General features: G+C 33.4%; 1 protein-coding gene and 1 pseudogene across 1 annotated transcript in view; both read right to left on the bottom strand.

The window, feature by feature from the left end:
* The window catches only part of INO80 (INO80 complex subunit), a 117978-nt gene that overhangs the window by 56377 nt on the left and 45775 nt on the right, over positions 1-15826 (bottom strand). The window contains exons 14-22 of the mRNA XM_006920475.2: positions 14200-14295; positions 9033-9092; positions 8488-8630; positions 6976-7060; positions 5870-5987; positions 4850-4935; positions 2240-2407; positions 1887-2020; positions 627-694 (exon numbers count right to left, since the gene is read on the bottom strand). Of these exons, the coding sequence (XP_006920537.1) occupies positions 627-694; positions 1887-2020; positions 2240-2407; positions 4850-4935; positions 5870-5987; positions 6976-7060; positions 8488-8630; positions 9033-9092; positions 14200-14295 (958 nt within the window). The remainder of the gene's footprint in view (positions 1-626; positions 695-1886; positions 2021-2239; positions 2408-4849; positions 4936-5869; positions 5988-6975; positions 7061-8487; positions 8631-9032; positions 9093-14199; positions 14296-15826) is intronic.
* Positions 829-947, bottom strand: LOC112469854 (annotated as a pseudogene).

Raw genomic sequence — 15826 nt, 5'->3', positions numbered from 1 at the left:
TTTTGGTTTAAGAATCAAAACATAGTATAAAGGTTCCGAACCTCTGTCACTTTGATGGAAGTCAACGTATCATTTTTTGTACTACTATCACAAGTAGAAGAGGCAGATCTATGAGATATGGCATACATGGGCCAGAGTGAACCTGGCTCAATAGTTACCTTTGGGGTTTTTGGATCCTTGGCTAACTGCTCTCCTCTCTTTGTATCATGTCAGGAAAAAGGAAAGGTCAGAGGTGACAGATTCTGAACTTAATACTTCGGACAATGCTCAAAGTTGAGCAGCTTCTTTTCCTTAGACTAATGGGGAGGAAACTAAGCCACGTTAATAAGAATCCTGCATTGTCTCTGCCAAGTTTCAAGAGTGTAAGCAATTCTTAAAGAGTCAGGTATAAAATAAAGAAAGAAGGTCAATGTAATAATTTTTTATTGCTTCCTATTATAGTCACAAATCATAGCGACTACAAATGAAGATGACTAATTTACTTAAATCTTTTCCAGACTTTATAAATAAAAGTCTAGCATGCAGGCAAACAAATACCAGTTCCAAATTAATCACTCAGCAAAACAAAGAGCAGCATTGTGGTAAATCCTTGGTATACTTTCCTTCCCAAAAATCAAAACACCTACCTTTTCTGTGAAACAGAGACTTTTGGATATAGTCCGGTGCAAATGGAGAAAGAAGAACCCTTAACCACCTGTAAAGTAAATAAATAAAATAAATCTAAACTCAAACATGAATATTGAGAAGTTAACTAGATTGGAGGTTCCAAACTAAACAGAATCTTTTAGGTTTGAAATTCTTTATACTTTTTGTTTGTTTGTTTGTTTACACCTACAGCATCCAGTCTTCCTAGGTGGTCTCAAATCCAAGTATTAACCAGGCCCGGCCCTGCTTAGCTTCCGAGATCAGACGGGATCGGGCTTGTTCAGGGTGGCATGGCAATAGACAAAACTCTTTATACTTTTAAGAAGTTTGTTATTACCAGGAAAAAATTATGGCATAAAATGTCAAAGTATTAAATACTTAATAAAGGTATAAAAAGATGATATAAGTTCAAAGTAATTTCATTTTATTTCAGAGACTCACAAACCTAGCACTCTAATTTATACTATATTTAATGAAAAGCTCTATAGAGCTTCCTCTGCCTATCTAGTTAAGTATTAGCCTAGAGCTATCGCAGATCTAGAATTCTTAAAATTAAACCCAAGAAATTTCTCAATTTCAGCTTCACTGTCTCAATTTCATTTTCACTAGGCTAAAGGTTGTTGTGATTATTTTGATAGTACTGTTTATATTGTTTCTCTACAGAAGGAGTTCTAAATCCATAGTTCTCAGATGTGATCGTGCATGAGAATCCTTTGGGAGCTTGTTAAAAAATCCAGAAGACACGGCCACCCTCACTCACAGGTATAGAATGGACCTAACACACCTATTGTCTGAATGGAAGTGGTCTCTAGCATATTACAATTAACTACTTCACTTTTACTAAAATCTGTCATTGCTGATTCTGGGAAGAAGGTAAGTTTGGTTATTCTGAAATCCAATCAGTTCTCCCACAAATGCTATAATAAGTATAAAATAAGCCATAAAGCAAATTTCAGTTTTGGGGCAGAGACATTTGCTGATCTCTTTTGGTATGAGTACATTTTTGCACACAGGTGCATAGTCCTCATTTGAAAAGGGAATTAGAGGTGGCTAGGGCCTTTAAGGTCATCCAGTTAAACCCATGATAGCACACAACAGATTCCTACAAGATCTCTCAACAAACAGTTGTCCACTCTTTGTACAAAATCTCTTGGGAAACTCAAATACTCTCCATTAAATTTATCTTCACAAACCTCCAAATTACAAAAACATTCTTAAAACAGATATTAATATTTCCTCACCTGTCTCGTGAATGGTTGAAAACCCTGATCTGTCCATGACGATAGACAAACTTTGAAATCTGATATGGCTTTAGGGCAATGTGAAATGGAGACCAAGTTTCTTGTCGTTCAAATAACTCTGGGTGATTACACACCTAATAGGAAGGAAAATAATAAAATGATATTGTTATGTGCAGACACCACTGTATGAAATGATGGGAGACACAAACCTTGAATATTTACCGTTACAAATATATACTTTCTCATTTTCATTTCTTTTTAACAGCCTTTGTTTATTTGGCATCAAGGCTAGAACCTTTTTCTTGAAATGGTTTAAGAAAGACAACTCCAGGGCAGCTGACCTAAGCTCTTACCTTCCTAAATTGCATGACCAGATTCATGAGGCTGCTGGTGGTGGTCTGTGCTTGCTGGGTAGAGCCCATAGAAGACTGCAATAAATCCTCAATAGAAATTTTGTTCTTTAGTGCCTGATATAGCAGCTTTTGTCGGCTGGTCAGTTGGCAATACATTAGAATCTCAATCTAAAAACCAGTGAGAACATTTACATTTTGAAAAACAGCTTAAAAGAAAATTCAGTATCGGCATAAAGTTGAAAACACGTGCAAGTGAGATCATGACTGAAAAAAAACGATCTATATATCTCTAGAAACTCAGTATCTCTATAAACTTGTGATGTGGTTAATTATCTAGAAAAATGTGGTGTTTTTTTGGACTCTTCACTTGTCACTCATTCTACATGCTGTCTCTCATCGATTTCTTCCATTTCCAATAAACCAACCATCATCCATCATCACTGTGACTTACAACAAAAATATATTCCTAAACACCCTTAGCCCTATACTTTTAACTACCTGCTATAACAGTACCACTCTGAGTATGCAGCAATGGCATATGTGACATATTAGAAAAACAATTATCTTTTCAACAATTCACTAAATTAATTAACAGCATTACCATTCACTCAGTTGCCCAAAGAGAAACTTGAGTCAGCTCTGATTTTTTTCTCTTTCTCATATGCCGTGTTCTATCATTTCCTAAGTCCCTCAACTCAACCTGGAAATTTACTTCTAACCACCCTTTCTGACCATTCCCATTACTTTACTGCAGAATGTCATCGGATCTAACCTAAACTGCTATTACTTTGGGATCTTCCTGCCTTAGAACCAGTCTTTCCTGGTTCTAAGAAACTTTCCGTATAAATTTTATAAGGTAATTCAACTACTGAAAAACCTTCAATGTACATTATTGCCTATAAAATAAAATAAAGTAAAAAATTAAAAATTCTCCCAAAGGCAGAGAAGACCTCCCATAATCTAACCCAACCTACTGTACCAGTCTGATCACCATGTCCACCATATACCTTAGTAACTATGGTCTGAATGTTTGCCAAATACGCTGCATATTTAAATGTTGCTCTACCTTTGTTCACGTTGCTCTTAATGTCTAGCAACCTCTTTAACATATTTTCCTAGTAAATGTCAACTTATTCCAGATCTAGCTCATATATCACCTCTGCTTTAATGCCTTCTCTAATGCTCCCTCACAGAACTACTCCTTTATCTATGTTCCCATTATAGTTCACATAGACAATCACTGTATCTCTAGGACATAATATTAGTTATTTATGTATTTATCTCCCTTGAAAATCTGAACAGAACCTTAAGGCTGCATCTTTATGTACCAGTGGCTGGCAGGCAGTGTAAGAGTTCAATAAATACATATATTATTTAATAGATTAGAAACATTAATGATGTTTAAGAAATTTACACTATGCATAGTGATAAGAACCATATTGCATCTTCTGATCACCTCCCTATTGACCACTAAGAAAATAACAGAAATTAAGACACTGCTATTGTTTTTTAAGCCCTTTTTTCATATAAAAGCCTCAAGGATCTATTTTGTTAATAAAGTATTTTCCTTCTGTCAGGTACATCTGCACGACAGTGCTATTTAGTCAAAATTAGCCAGTTTCATAAAACTGCCACCAAGATTTTTTAAAAAGGACTAAAACAAAGGTACACTTTTGCTCCTCTCTTTTAAGGTTTACATCTCCACCATAATCTTCCAAAGAAAGTTACTGACTTCAAAATGACCTATCCTTCTGACACTGATAGAGGAGAACCACCTGATACTATCAGGAATCTGGAAAGATGCCTTCTAGGCAGAGAGTAGAATTATGAGAAACAGGTGTACTCTATGGAAAATGGGAGTGGGAACTGTTAGGAAAAAAAAGAGGGAGAATATGGGGAGAATTCATAGGAGATAATAGAAAATTACGGAAGTCTGGTAAGAATCCAAATTATAAACCAAAATTACTGGCTTTGTATAAAAAAAATAATCCAAACCACATTAAACTTGTAAATCTATTTGCAGAAATACCACAATGATGCAATTAGCAAAATCTAGTATGTGGAAAATTCTACAGGACAAATGACTCTGTCTTCGACACAGAAATGCAAGACAAAAAAGAAGGGAGGGAGGGATTAAAAGATATTTAAGAAACATTTCACCTAAATGTTATATGTGGACTTTGCTTGGATTCCGATTTCAAAAATCTAATTATTAAGAGTATAATCACGGGGATCGTTTCATACACTATATAAATGTCTACAATGGAATGATTGTCTTTTTCAGTAGGGGTGATAATATGTAGTTACATATTTTTTAAAAGACCAAATCTTTTAGAGATACAGATGAAATTTTTCATAAACGAAATAAGACATCTGGGATTTGCTTCAGTATATAAGCTGAGGAGGGTAGTTCTAAGCTGATCACTGTTGAAGCTGTATGGTGGTTACAAGAGAGTTCATCATACTATTCTTTCTACTTTTTTTAATGTTTCAAATTCTCCATAATAAAAAGCATAAAACAAAACATTTATCAAGGAATTTTTTTCACCCTGAAACCCTAAGTTGGTGCCTATTATGACTTAATAAATTCATGAGGTCTTATTTCCTTACCTTGTCAGACAATTCATTTTCTACATCTTTCTTGATTCTCCTCAGCATAAATGGCTTCAAAATCATATGTAAGCGAGAGAGTTGATCTGAAATGCCAGAAGCCCCCCCATAAATAATACATTTTTGTTGATTTAACACAAAAGAAAAATCATAATTATCTCTCACTAAACTGTTTTAACACCTTTTGGCTTAATGATTCTCTAAAAAAAAAAATGAAATAAATCTTTTTTCCAAGTAGGAAACCAAGGAACCTCAATTTTCCACAGCATCTTCCCATAGTCAACTAGGCAAAATGCATTTTGCTCTCAGTTACTCAGACCAACAAGGAGCACTTCATTTTTATTAGAATTCACCTTTAGAGAGTTTTAAAAACATTTAACCAATAGAGTTCTTATATAGGTCTAATGTAAGCTATCTCGGACTCCCAGTGTTCCCCCGAAATCATTTTTTCAAAGTGTGTCAGCAAATTAACAACTTGTAGTATAAAAAATTACTTAAGGATTTTCCTAATAGTAGATGTTACTTCATATGTCTATGTAATAAACACCTCATAACTCTCTTAAAAGATTATACTCGATAAGTTCAAAAGTATTGATAAACAAGGTTAAAAATGTTCACAGCAGGAACAAATCCTAACATAAATAGAAAATAACAAAAATGACTCTTCTAATATTTTCAGTCTTTATCACAGGAAAAAAACCCCATCACAAAGAATATAATTCTGATAGGAATTTTTCAGGATCTCTGTGGAAAATAAGAATTCTGTAAGCCAAAATGTACTTTATGACTGTGCCTGTTCTGCTTTGATTAGCCAATACAGTAACATGACCTGAATTAGTCCTTTTTTGACTTTTTTAAACATAATCAAAGTACATAATTATTCTATGAAAGATAAAAATTCCCCCCCTGCCCCCGATCCTTCTATGTACACTAGAAAAAAAATTCTTCACATAGAAGAAAACGTACAACTATGTGGTTGCCTACACTGATAAGTAGAATAAAATTCTTAACAGTACTCACTCTCATCAATGGTGGATTTGTTTTCGGCGTGGCTCTCAATGTCCTTGGAAAACCATTCATTAAATTCTTCATGTGAATCAAATAATGTTGGCATAATGAAATGCAGCAGAGCCCAGAGCTGGAAACAAAGGAAAAATGAAATAGCTGTAGAGCAACAAAAGACAGTGTGTGAGGATATAATGAGGGTTTGGAGAGAGAGAAAGAGTATGAAAGTTGCAGGTATGTGTGTTATGTTTGTGTCTAGATACGTGTGTATGTGTGACGGAATGAGAAAAACAAAAAGAATGTGTAAGAACATGCCTCATCAACCAATCCTAATTCTACAAGGTACTATAGCAAAATGTGGTTATTTTTCAATTAATTTCAAACTAAGTCTGAAAGTGCAAATCCTCAGATTTTGCAGTGGTATAGTTTTAAAGATCTTATATATATTTAAACAATTCATTCCACAATTGATCACAATCTGAGGTAGCATAACTGGCTAACAAATACTAGATCAGGGTCAACAAATTATAGTCTGTGGTGCTAAGTCTGGTATTGTCATTTGTTTTAAAAATAAAGTTTTATTGGAATATAGTCATACCTATTCATTTATGTATCATCTATGGCTGCTTTCACATGCCAATGGCAAGGTTAAATAACTGTGACAATGACTGTATGCATGACCTATGAAGTCTAAATTATTTACTATCTGGCTTTTTATAGAAAGCTTCCTGACCCCTGTTGTAGATGATCAGTTATCTTTCCTAAGGAAAAAATTTTTAGCTCCTCTCACTTTTAAAGAATATTACCTTTTCATTCTAGCATAAAAACATCTCTGCATTAGATGGGTAGCATTCCTAATATGGCCACTATTATATAAATACGAAATAATAAAGTAATTTATTTGCCTTATGCCAGAGAATAAACAAATAAGAACAATGCCAAAAAAACCCCACTTTTTTAATGTTTAATGAGCAAGCTATGTTGCAATTCTTCCTTTTATGTGGGGATTATAATTTGTACAGAGCAGTGACACTACAGGGGGACATGTAAAGAATTCTATTCTGTGCTGAAACCACTTTGTTTAATGCAGACGTAAAACTAAGATCTTTACTAGTGCCTACCTCTGCCATGGTGTTCTGAATGGGGGTCCCAGTTAGCAAAAGCCGATTCCGACACTGGAACTGCAAGAGGATCTTCCAACGAACACTGTCCAATAAGATGAATTGCAAATTCCAAGTTAGCAGTAAATCTTTCTTTACTCTACCAAGACCCCATATTTCTAAAAATGCTTTCTAAAAAAATAACACTCAGGCTCAAGTACTCCACCAGGTACATTATTGAAAAATATTATTCAATGAAGCTGAGGACAGGAAATTTCAGAGGAATTAACTCCTCTATACTGAAAATATGGTATTAGGGTTTAGGAAAAAAAGCTCTCACATAGACAAAGTAGGATCCTTTCTGCTTTGATAAACTCCTCTTTGTGTTGACACAAACCATTTCATCATAAGGTACTTATCTATAGAAGGAAGCTTTAAAATGAAAAGAGTACAGTATGAGGTAATGCCTTTCAGAGCATGGAAAGTTCCATGGAAAATATTATACTGCCAGTTAACATGGACCTTTAAGAAAGTCCTATGTGCTAAGAGTTAATAAAAATGTATCGAACCCAAGGTTTAAGATCACTGACTAAAACTTTATGGCTAAACACTCATTTACTAATCAGTTTGGAACCTTAAAAGTATCAGAATATTTTGAATATATAACTTCCAATAAAAGGATTCTTGGGGATCTAATAACCACCCAGAGACTAAGACAACTTGCATAAAGCAGACAGAACCTACAATCCACATAATATAACCTCTTATTTCCTACTAAGACCTCCTGTTTAATATAAACCCTCAAGAACAGGCAGATGCCCCTTCCTCCACAGAAAATTTAATTAAAGAACAAAGTTCTGTTAAAATGTCATAATTACTGACTAAAGATAGAAGCTGAGAAAAATCTTTGTATTCTAAACATTATGTTCCATGAAAAATGCAAAAGGGAATTTCTGCCTTCTTGTCATACACATGGCTGATGAAGAGACCACATCATGGCCATGTTCCTAAACCTCTCTGATCTTTATTCATATGTGTGTATATATTATACAGATACAGTTGACTCTCGAACAACATTGGTTTGAACTGAGTGGGTTCATTACATGTGGATTTTTTTCAATAAATACAGTAAATGTACCTTCTCTTCCTATGATTTTCTTAGTAACATTTTTTCTCTAGCTTACTTTATTGTAAGAATACAGTAAATATAAAATACATAACTCGTGCCTACCTCTGCCATGGTGTTCTGAATGGGGGTCCCAGTTAATACAAAATGTTTTAATTAATTAATACAAAATGTTTTAATTAATTCTTTATATTATCAGTAAGATTTCCAGTTAACAGCAGGCTTTTAGTAGTTAAGTTTTTGGAGAGTCAATAGTTATACACAGATTTTCAACTGCAGGGTATGGAGCAGTAAGGGAAGGGGATGGCACCCATAACCACCATGTTGTTCAAGGGTCAGTTGTAATCATATACTATATATCTATACATGCTCAGTACATGGAGTTCGGTTTCTGCTGCTCATGTTACCTGGAACTACTCTTGAGTGCCTGAGCCTCGTCCAATACCATATACTGCCACTTGACACGCTGGAAATACTTTACATCCTGCACCACCAGCTGGTAGCTGGTGATAACTACATGGAAGGGGGCATCCTGAGTGTAAAGGGTCTTCTGTAAATATAAGAGGGGAAGGGTGAAAAGAGATACATAACAATTCATAATAAGAGAACAAGGAATGGATTGTATTTTCTAAGGCCAAGAAGTTCTAAAGATGTGCTTCTCCCATGTGGCAGATGTACAATAAATTAAACCATAACTTTTTAAAGTAGTCACCTTAATTACAAATCATGTTAAAAATAGTTTTCAGGTTACTAAACAAAAAAATTCTTACTTAAACATGGACTTCAAAACTACCTGATTGCCTTTAATAGGAAAAGCATTGTAAAAGAAAAAAATTGCACTTGCTTAGTGTTCAGAAATATATAAGATTTTATACATGAGAAATTATTCAAATCAACCGGAGAAATGATGACTGCATATGTCTACGTATATATGCAGTAAACTGAAAGTTACCTGACTCCAGAATCTCCTGATGACTTTTCTATCATGAGGATTTCCCCAATATGGTAGCACCTGGAAAAAAAACAATATATAGGTTATTTCCTACTGATGATCTTAAAAGTTATCATCACAAACATGTTTTTCAGGAAATCCTGGCACCTAGTACACGTTCCCTTTGAAGGTGAGCCTCTCCAAAAATTCTGGTTTAGAGATTAAGAAATTGAACATAGTTTTCCTTTTGTTTTGTGTGTGTTTTTTTTATTATGTTTTTTTAAGGAGATGCAAGGCCCAAAGAACAAAAACCACAGGGATTCTGATAACCACCAACCTCGCTGGCCTTAAGTTGGGATCAAAGGATATATATACACACTGGAAGTAAAGGTACATTACACAAAGACTTGCCTCAATAGGCACAGTCATCTCTTGGTATCTTCAGAAGATTGATTCCAGGACCCCGTTAAGATATAAAAACCCATGGCTGCTCAAATCCCTCACGTAAATGGTGTAGTATTTGCAGATAATCTACACACATCCTCCTGTATATATAGATTTTTTGCCCAACTCACTTTGAAACCAGTTTAACTTGATACAAAAAAGAGAAAGGTACAATATGAGAAAAATTACAGGCAAATTTCACTCAGGGACATAGATGCAAAAATTCTAAACAAAACATTTAAAAAACAACCAAAATGCAAAGTAGATTTAACATTATAAACTTAAATGTTATTTGCCATATTATCAGATTAAAGGAGAAAAATCACATGGTTATTTTAATAAATGCAGAAAAAACATTTAATAAAGTTGAATATATACTTATGATTAAAAAAAACCTCTTTAGAAAACTAGGAATATAAAAAAATTCCTAATCTGATAAAAAATAACTACCAAAAAATTGATAGAAGTCATATCTTTATTGGTAAAATGTTGAAAGTTTTTTTTAGGATTTTTAAATCTCATATATTTTATATCATCTCTAAATTACTTATATTGCGTAACACAATGTAAATACTTAAATAGTTTTTATACTGTACACAAGAAAAAAGTCTGTATATGTTCAGTACAAACACAACCATCATAAGCCTAACTACATCAGCAACAATGTGACTTTCCCCCCAAATATTGTCCATCTCTGGTTGGTTGAGTCCGTGGATGCTGAACCCTCAGATACAGAGGGCCAACTATACTGAATTTCAGCTTCAAATCATCTCAATTCCTGACTAGATTAAGGGGACTTTGGAGTATTAATGCCCCAGAAAAAAAAATTACTACTGGCAAGAAACCAAAACAAAACCCGAACACAGAAACCTTCTCTCTAGAAGAAGAAAAATAGTATCCAGGACCTAGAATTATCTCTAGAATTTTTCCTATACAATGTCTGGCAGACAACAAAAACAAAACAAAACAGAACAAAAACGTAGACATAAAGATTAGACCACATGACTGAAAACCAACATGAAAAACAATAAAAGAAAGAAAACCACAGATCTAGATAATGAAAATAACCAAAAACAGACTTTTAAAAAGAATCAATGATGGGTTTAATAACAGATAGATGCAACTGAAGAGAAAATTAGTGAACTAGTTAATAGGATAGAAGAAAATATCCAGACTAAAACATGGAGAAACAAAAGAGTAAAAAATTCAGCATTTTTTCTGTGATTTTCCTAGGTGTGGCCTTCTTTTTACTCATATGTGGCTCAAAGTGCTTCTTTGTAGTTTGATGTCTTTTGTTGTTTTTTAAAAAATCGCAGTCAGATAAAAGCACAAATATGAAGAAAGGAATGAAGATCAATGAAAATAGTGAACATGTGAGTAATATAAATAAATCTAAATAAATTTAAAATGTATAAATAATAAAATGTCTAATGAGGTTAAAAAGATAAAATGTTACTTTTTAAAAAGTCAAGGATACATGTTATATTCTCCTGGGAATCTACTGAGGAGTAAAATGAATATATAATTAGCAAGCTAAGAGGGGAAGACAAAAAAGTGTAATAAAACCTAATCAATCCAAAAAAACCCAAGAAAGGAAAGAAAAAGGAAAGTTGAAAAGGTGAAATAAGTAGAAAGCAAATGGCAAGTCAGATTTAAATTCCATATATCAATAATTATATTAAAAGTAAGCACAAATATTCCAAATAAAAGGTAAGAATGTAAAGATATAAAATGGTTAAAAGTAAAAGGAAAGAAAAGATACCATGTAAAACACTAACCAAAGAAAGTTTATTTATTTAATATCTGAGAAAATAGATTTCAAGGCATGTCTTAAAGAGAATTTCATAATTAAAGGTTCAATTCACCAGGATTATAAAATAATTATAAATTTGCATAGATCTCAGAGCCACAAAATATATAAAGCAAAAATAGACAGAAGAAAACCGAAATGGATAAATCCATAACTGTGGAAAATTTTCACACACCTTTTTCAGTCAGTAATAGGACAGGCAGACAAATCGGTAAAGATACAGAAGAGCTGAACGTATATACAAACCATACTCAACATCTGCAGAATATCTATTATTTTCAAACACACATGGGACATTTATAAAAACTGACTATATGCTGGGCCATAAAAGCAAAGTTCAACAGATTTCAAATGGTTAAAATCGCAAAAAACATGTTTTCTTATCACAGTGGATTTAGGCTATAAATTAATAACAAAAAAGGTACCTAGAAAAATCATCCTTTGTTTGGAAATTAAGAACCACACTTTTAAATAAACTAATGAGTCAAATAAGACTTGCAGTAGAAGCTGAACATTATTTTTAATTGAAAGACAATGAAAATGTGATTCATCAAAACTTTAGATGGCAATAGTCATGCTTAGAAAGCAATTAATACCCTTAAATGCATATGTTAGGAAAAGCTGAAAACCAACAATCTAAGCTCTATCTCAAGACATTAGAAAACTAAAAATTTACCAAAAAAAGAACACAAGAATAGAATAAATGAAATAGAAAACACATAGACTAGCCAATTCAAGGATGAAAAATGGTACATTAACTACATGAAAAATGTAAAGTGTATTTCATGGGAAAAAGGAGGAAGTCAGAGACATTGACCACACTAGAATAATAAGACAAATGTTACTCAGATATTTAACAAAAAAAAAAAAAATGAACTTTCACATGTTATCATCATAGATCTAAGTATCTTTTGAATGTAATGTAACTATAAGCGTGAGCTGAGTCTGCATCTATGTTCCCTAAGGAAGTGAACACATTTTTGAAAATCTAAAGGAGTAACGGTAATAGGAACAACAAATCAACAGAACAGAGGTCATCAAACTCTTTCTGTTAATGGCCAGGTAGTAAATATTTCCACTTTGTAGCCCAAACAATCTCTCTCACAACTACTCAACTCTGCTGTTGTAATGAGAAAGCAGCCGCAACTGATATATAAACAAAAGCATATGTCTGTGTTCTAATATGTATTTAAGTTTCATACATAATTGTTATGAAATTTTTTAAATCAACAATTAAAAAGTGTAAAAACTATTTTCAGCATGCAAGCTGTAAAAAAAAAAACAGGTGGCAGATTTCTCAATAAGTCAAATACAGAATGACTTAGCATTTCCGCTCCTAAGTATATATCCAAAAGAACTGAAAAACAATGCACATGTTCAAATAAAAACTTATACATGAATGTTCATACCAGTGCTATTAACAACAGCCAAAAGGTGGAAACGACCCAAATAATATCCATCAACAGAGGAATGGATACAGAAAATATGGTATATCCAGATAATGAAATATTTTTCAGTCATAAAAAGGAATCAAGTGCTGATACATCCTGTAATACAGATGAATCTGGAAAACAATATGCTAAGTGAAAAAAAAAAAAGCCAGACAAAAAAGTCCATATATTGAATGATTCCAGTTATCTGAAATATCCAGAAAAAGGAAGTCTATGGAAACAGAAAGATTGTGGTAGTCAGGGTCCTGAGGGAAAGGAGAATTAAGGAGTGACCGCTTAATGGGGAGGTTTCAGTTTGGGATGATGAAAAGATGCTGCAATCAGACAGCAGTGATCATTGCACCACACTGTAAACATACTTGATGCTACTACACTGTACACTTTAAATTGGTACATTTTATGTTATGTGTATTTTATCACAATTTTAAAAAATTGAGACAAGTGACAACTGAAATTGGCCCAAAGGCTATGTTTTACTGACTGTAAACTACAGTATCAAAAAGAAGCTCAACATGGAAATGAAAGCTCAGTTTCAGGTATAGGTATAAAGTCAAACGGGGAGGTAACAATGACATAAGTAGTATTATATTACCATCTATCGGCCAATGAAGGAAATGCCCCAGACACATCCCTATTCCTTACAAAGTGTAAGAAAAACATTTGCCTCCCATATCTCGAACATATCCTGTATGCCCTTTAAATGGCATGGAACTCATGATTATTATGGAGACTCAAATTCAATGAGATCATGTCAGTATCTCTTGATACAATCTCCAAAAAATTCTCACCATGCAATGTTATTATCCCTTTAGGAACAGAACACATATCTGACTCATTTCTCCCCTTTTACTTGCAAACAATTTAATAAATCGTACTCATTTTCTTATATCTCAACAAATTTCCATAATTAAACCTCTACTTAAATCTTGTCCATGTCTTACCCACTTTGATGTAACATACTTCCCTACTGATCACTTCCTACTTCAACCTTAATTCTTTTCCTCTGAATGAGTTAAAATCAACTTTCATATTATCTACCTTAGACATTACTAATCTGGACCAAGACTAAAGATCTGGCTTTGTAGGTTAAAGAAAATGGATTATTTATAAACATATTGGGCGGGGAGGGGACACGACAACAATGCCATAAACTATAGGACATATGCCCTGATGATCTGCCAAATATCTATGTTAAACCAGCAACGTAGATATTTTCTATTATGGTAGTTTGACCAAAAGTGTCAATTCATGTGGTCAATACAGCAAGTCACTCAAATTGGACTTTGGCTTTCTTACTTATGAAACATAAAGATGTAACACGCTCTCTTACTGCTCCCATCAGTAACTTTTATAGGCAATGTATGCAAGTTATTCTGAAAAAAATTTCAAGATATTAAAAACTATTATAAACAATTAAACAAGGCAGCAAAAGAGAAAGTTTATTTTAAAGAGCAACAGAATTTTATGTTGGAGTAATTTTTACCTTGAATTTAGAAACAAATCTAGTAAATTCCTGATGCCAATTGTTAAGTGTAGAAGCAGGTGAAATTATTAAGAAAGGTCCCCAAATGTTCTCTCTCTGAAATAGAAAAACTGGATTAGCCAACTGTAGGAAAACTAAAGATATTTAATTCAAAATAATAATTCACAACAAAAGCAATTTAATAGGAAATACATTATAACAAGAAAAATGTTGCCTATCTACTATATCTTCACGCTCAATAATAATATCCTATGTTAATAACACAGGCAAGAAAGAAGACTAAGAAATTACTGCCCCCACCACCTCTTATAGGTTCTAATTCATATCATTCACAAAGCACTTGCAACATACTGACTTGTATGTCTTGCTTTCTCCTATGCTAGATGATCATTAACAATTTTACTATTATTTAATGGGTATAGAGCTTTTGCTTTTACACATATTTTCTCATTTAATTCTCACAAAATCCCTGTAAAGTAGGTATTATTTCCATTTTGCAGAAGTGGAAACAACCTCAGAGTTAAAGTCAGGTCAAAAATGTTAAGTGAATTGCTTAAGTTTATACTACTAGTTAAGATGTGAATTCAGGTCTTCTGATCTAACTATACAGTATATTTGCCACTACACAGGTGGTTCTCAACTAGAGGTGGAGGTGGTGGAGTAAGTTTCCAAACCACACATGCTCACAAGTTGTCCTAGTCTTCAAAATCAAATTGTTTCATCATGCTGTGTCACTCTGACAGGCTTTGAAGGCAAGGAGCAAGTCCTACTGTCTTGTATGCTACAGAGCCTAATATAGCACTTGATAATGGCTGATTCTCAATGGAAAATGATCCTAGGATCTAGAGAGAGGAAAATGGAAAGACTGCATCTAACTCACCTCAGCCAGATGGGCCAGAAGAGCAATGCTCTGTACTGTTTTACCAAGGCCCATTTCATCTGCAAGAATGCCATTAATACCCTGGAAAAGAAAATACAGTCAACACTTCTCACATTCCATCATACAGGGTTCAATCTACTGCCAAAAAGAAATAACCAAAATGTTGACTTGTTCAAACAAAAGTGATTAGAGATACCCAGCTTCAGCACTGTTTCCCACTGCCACAATAGGCAAAAGCCAGTTAGTTTTTCAGCTAATCTAATCCAGGCACAAAAGCAATCAATCAGGATTACCAAGACCACTTAAGACAAACTATATATATGATATAAATATTCTCCAATAAAATCACCGGGTTAAAAATATAGAGACATTTTTCTGATTTTGGCAAAGGATAAAGCTTTTTAAAAGGAATGAAATCCAAATGTCTAATCACTATGCTGTACATCTGAAACTAATATAAAATAATACTGAATTTCGACTGTAACCGAAAAATCAAAAAGGGGGGAGATGAAGGGGAATAAAAGTTTCAAATTTCCATGTATAAAATAAATAAGTCATGGAGATGTGGTGTACAGCACAGGAAATATAGTCAATAACATTGTGATAGCATTGTATGGTGTCAGATGATTGCTGGACTTATCCTGGTAATCACTTCTTCAGGTGTATAAATGTTGACTAACACCTGAAACTAATATAATATTGTATGTTAGCTATATTTTAATAAAAATATTTTTTTAAAAAAGGAAT

The sequence above is a fragment of the Pteropus alecto genome, unplaced genomic scaffold (assembly GCF_000325575.1).
Source record: "Pteropus alecto unplaced genomic scaffold, ASM32557v1 scaffold86, whole genome shotgun sequence".
Lineage (NCBI taxonomy): Eukaryota > Metazoa > Chordata > Mammalia > Chiroptera > Pteropodidae > Pteropus > Pteropus alecto.
This window is presented reverse-complemented; position numbering and strand designations above follow the sequence as displayed.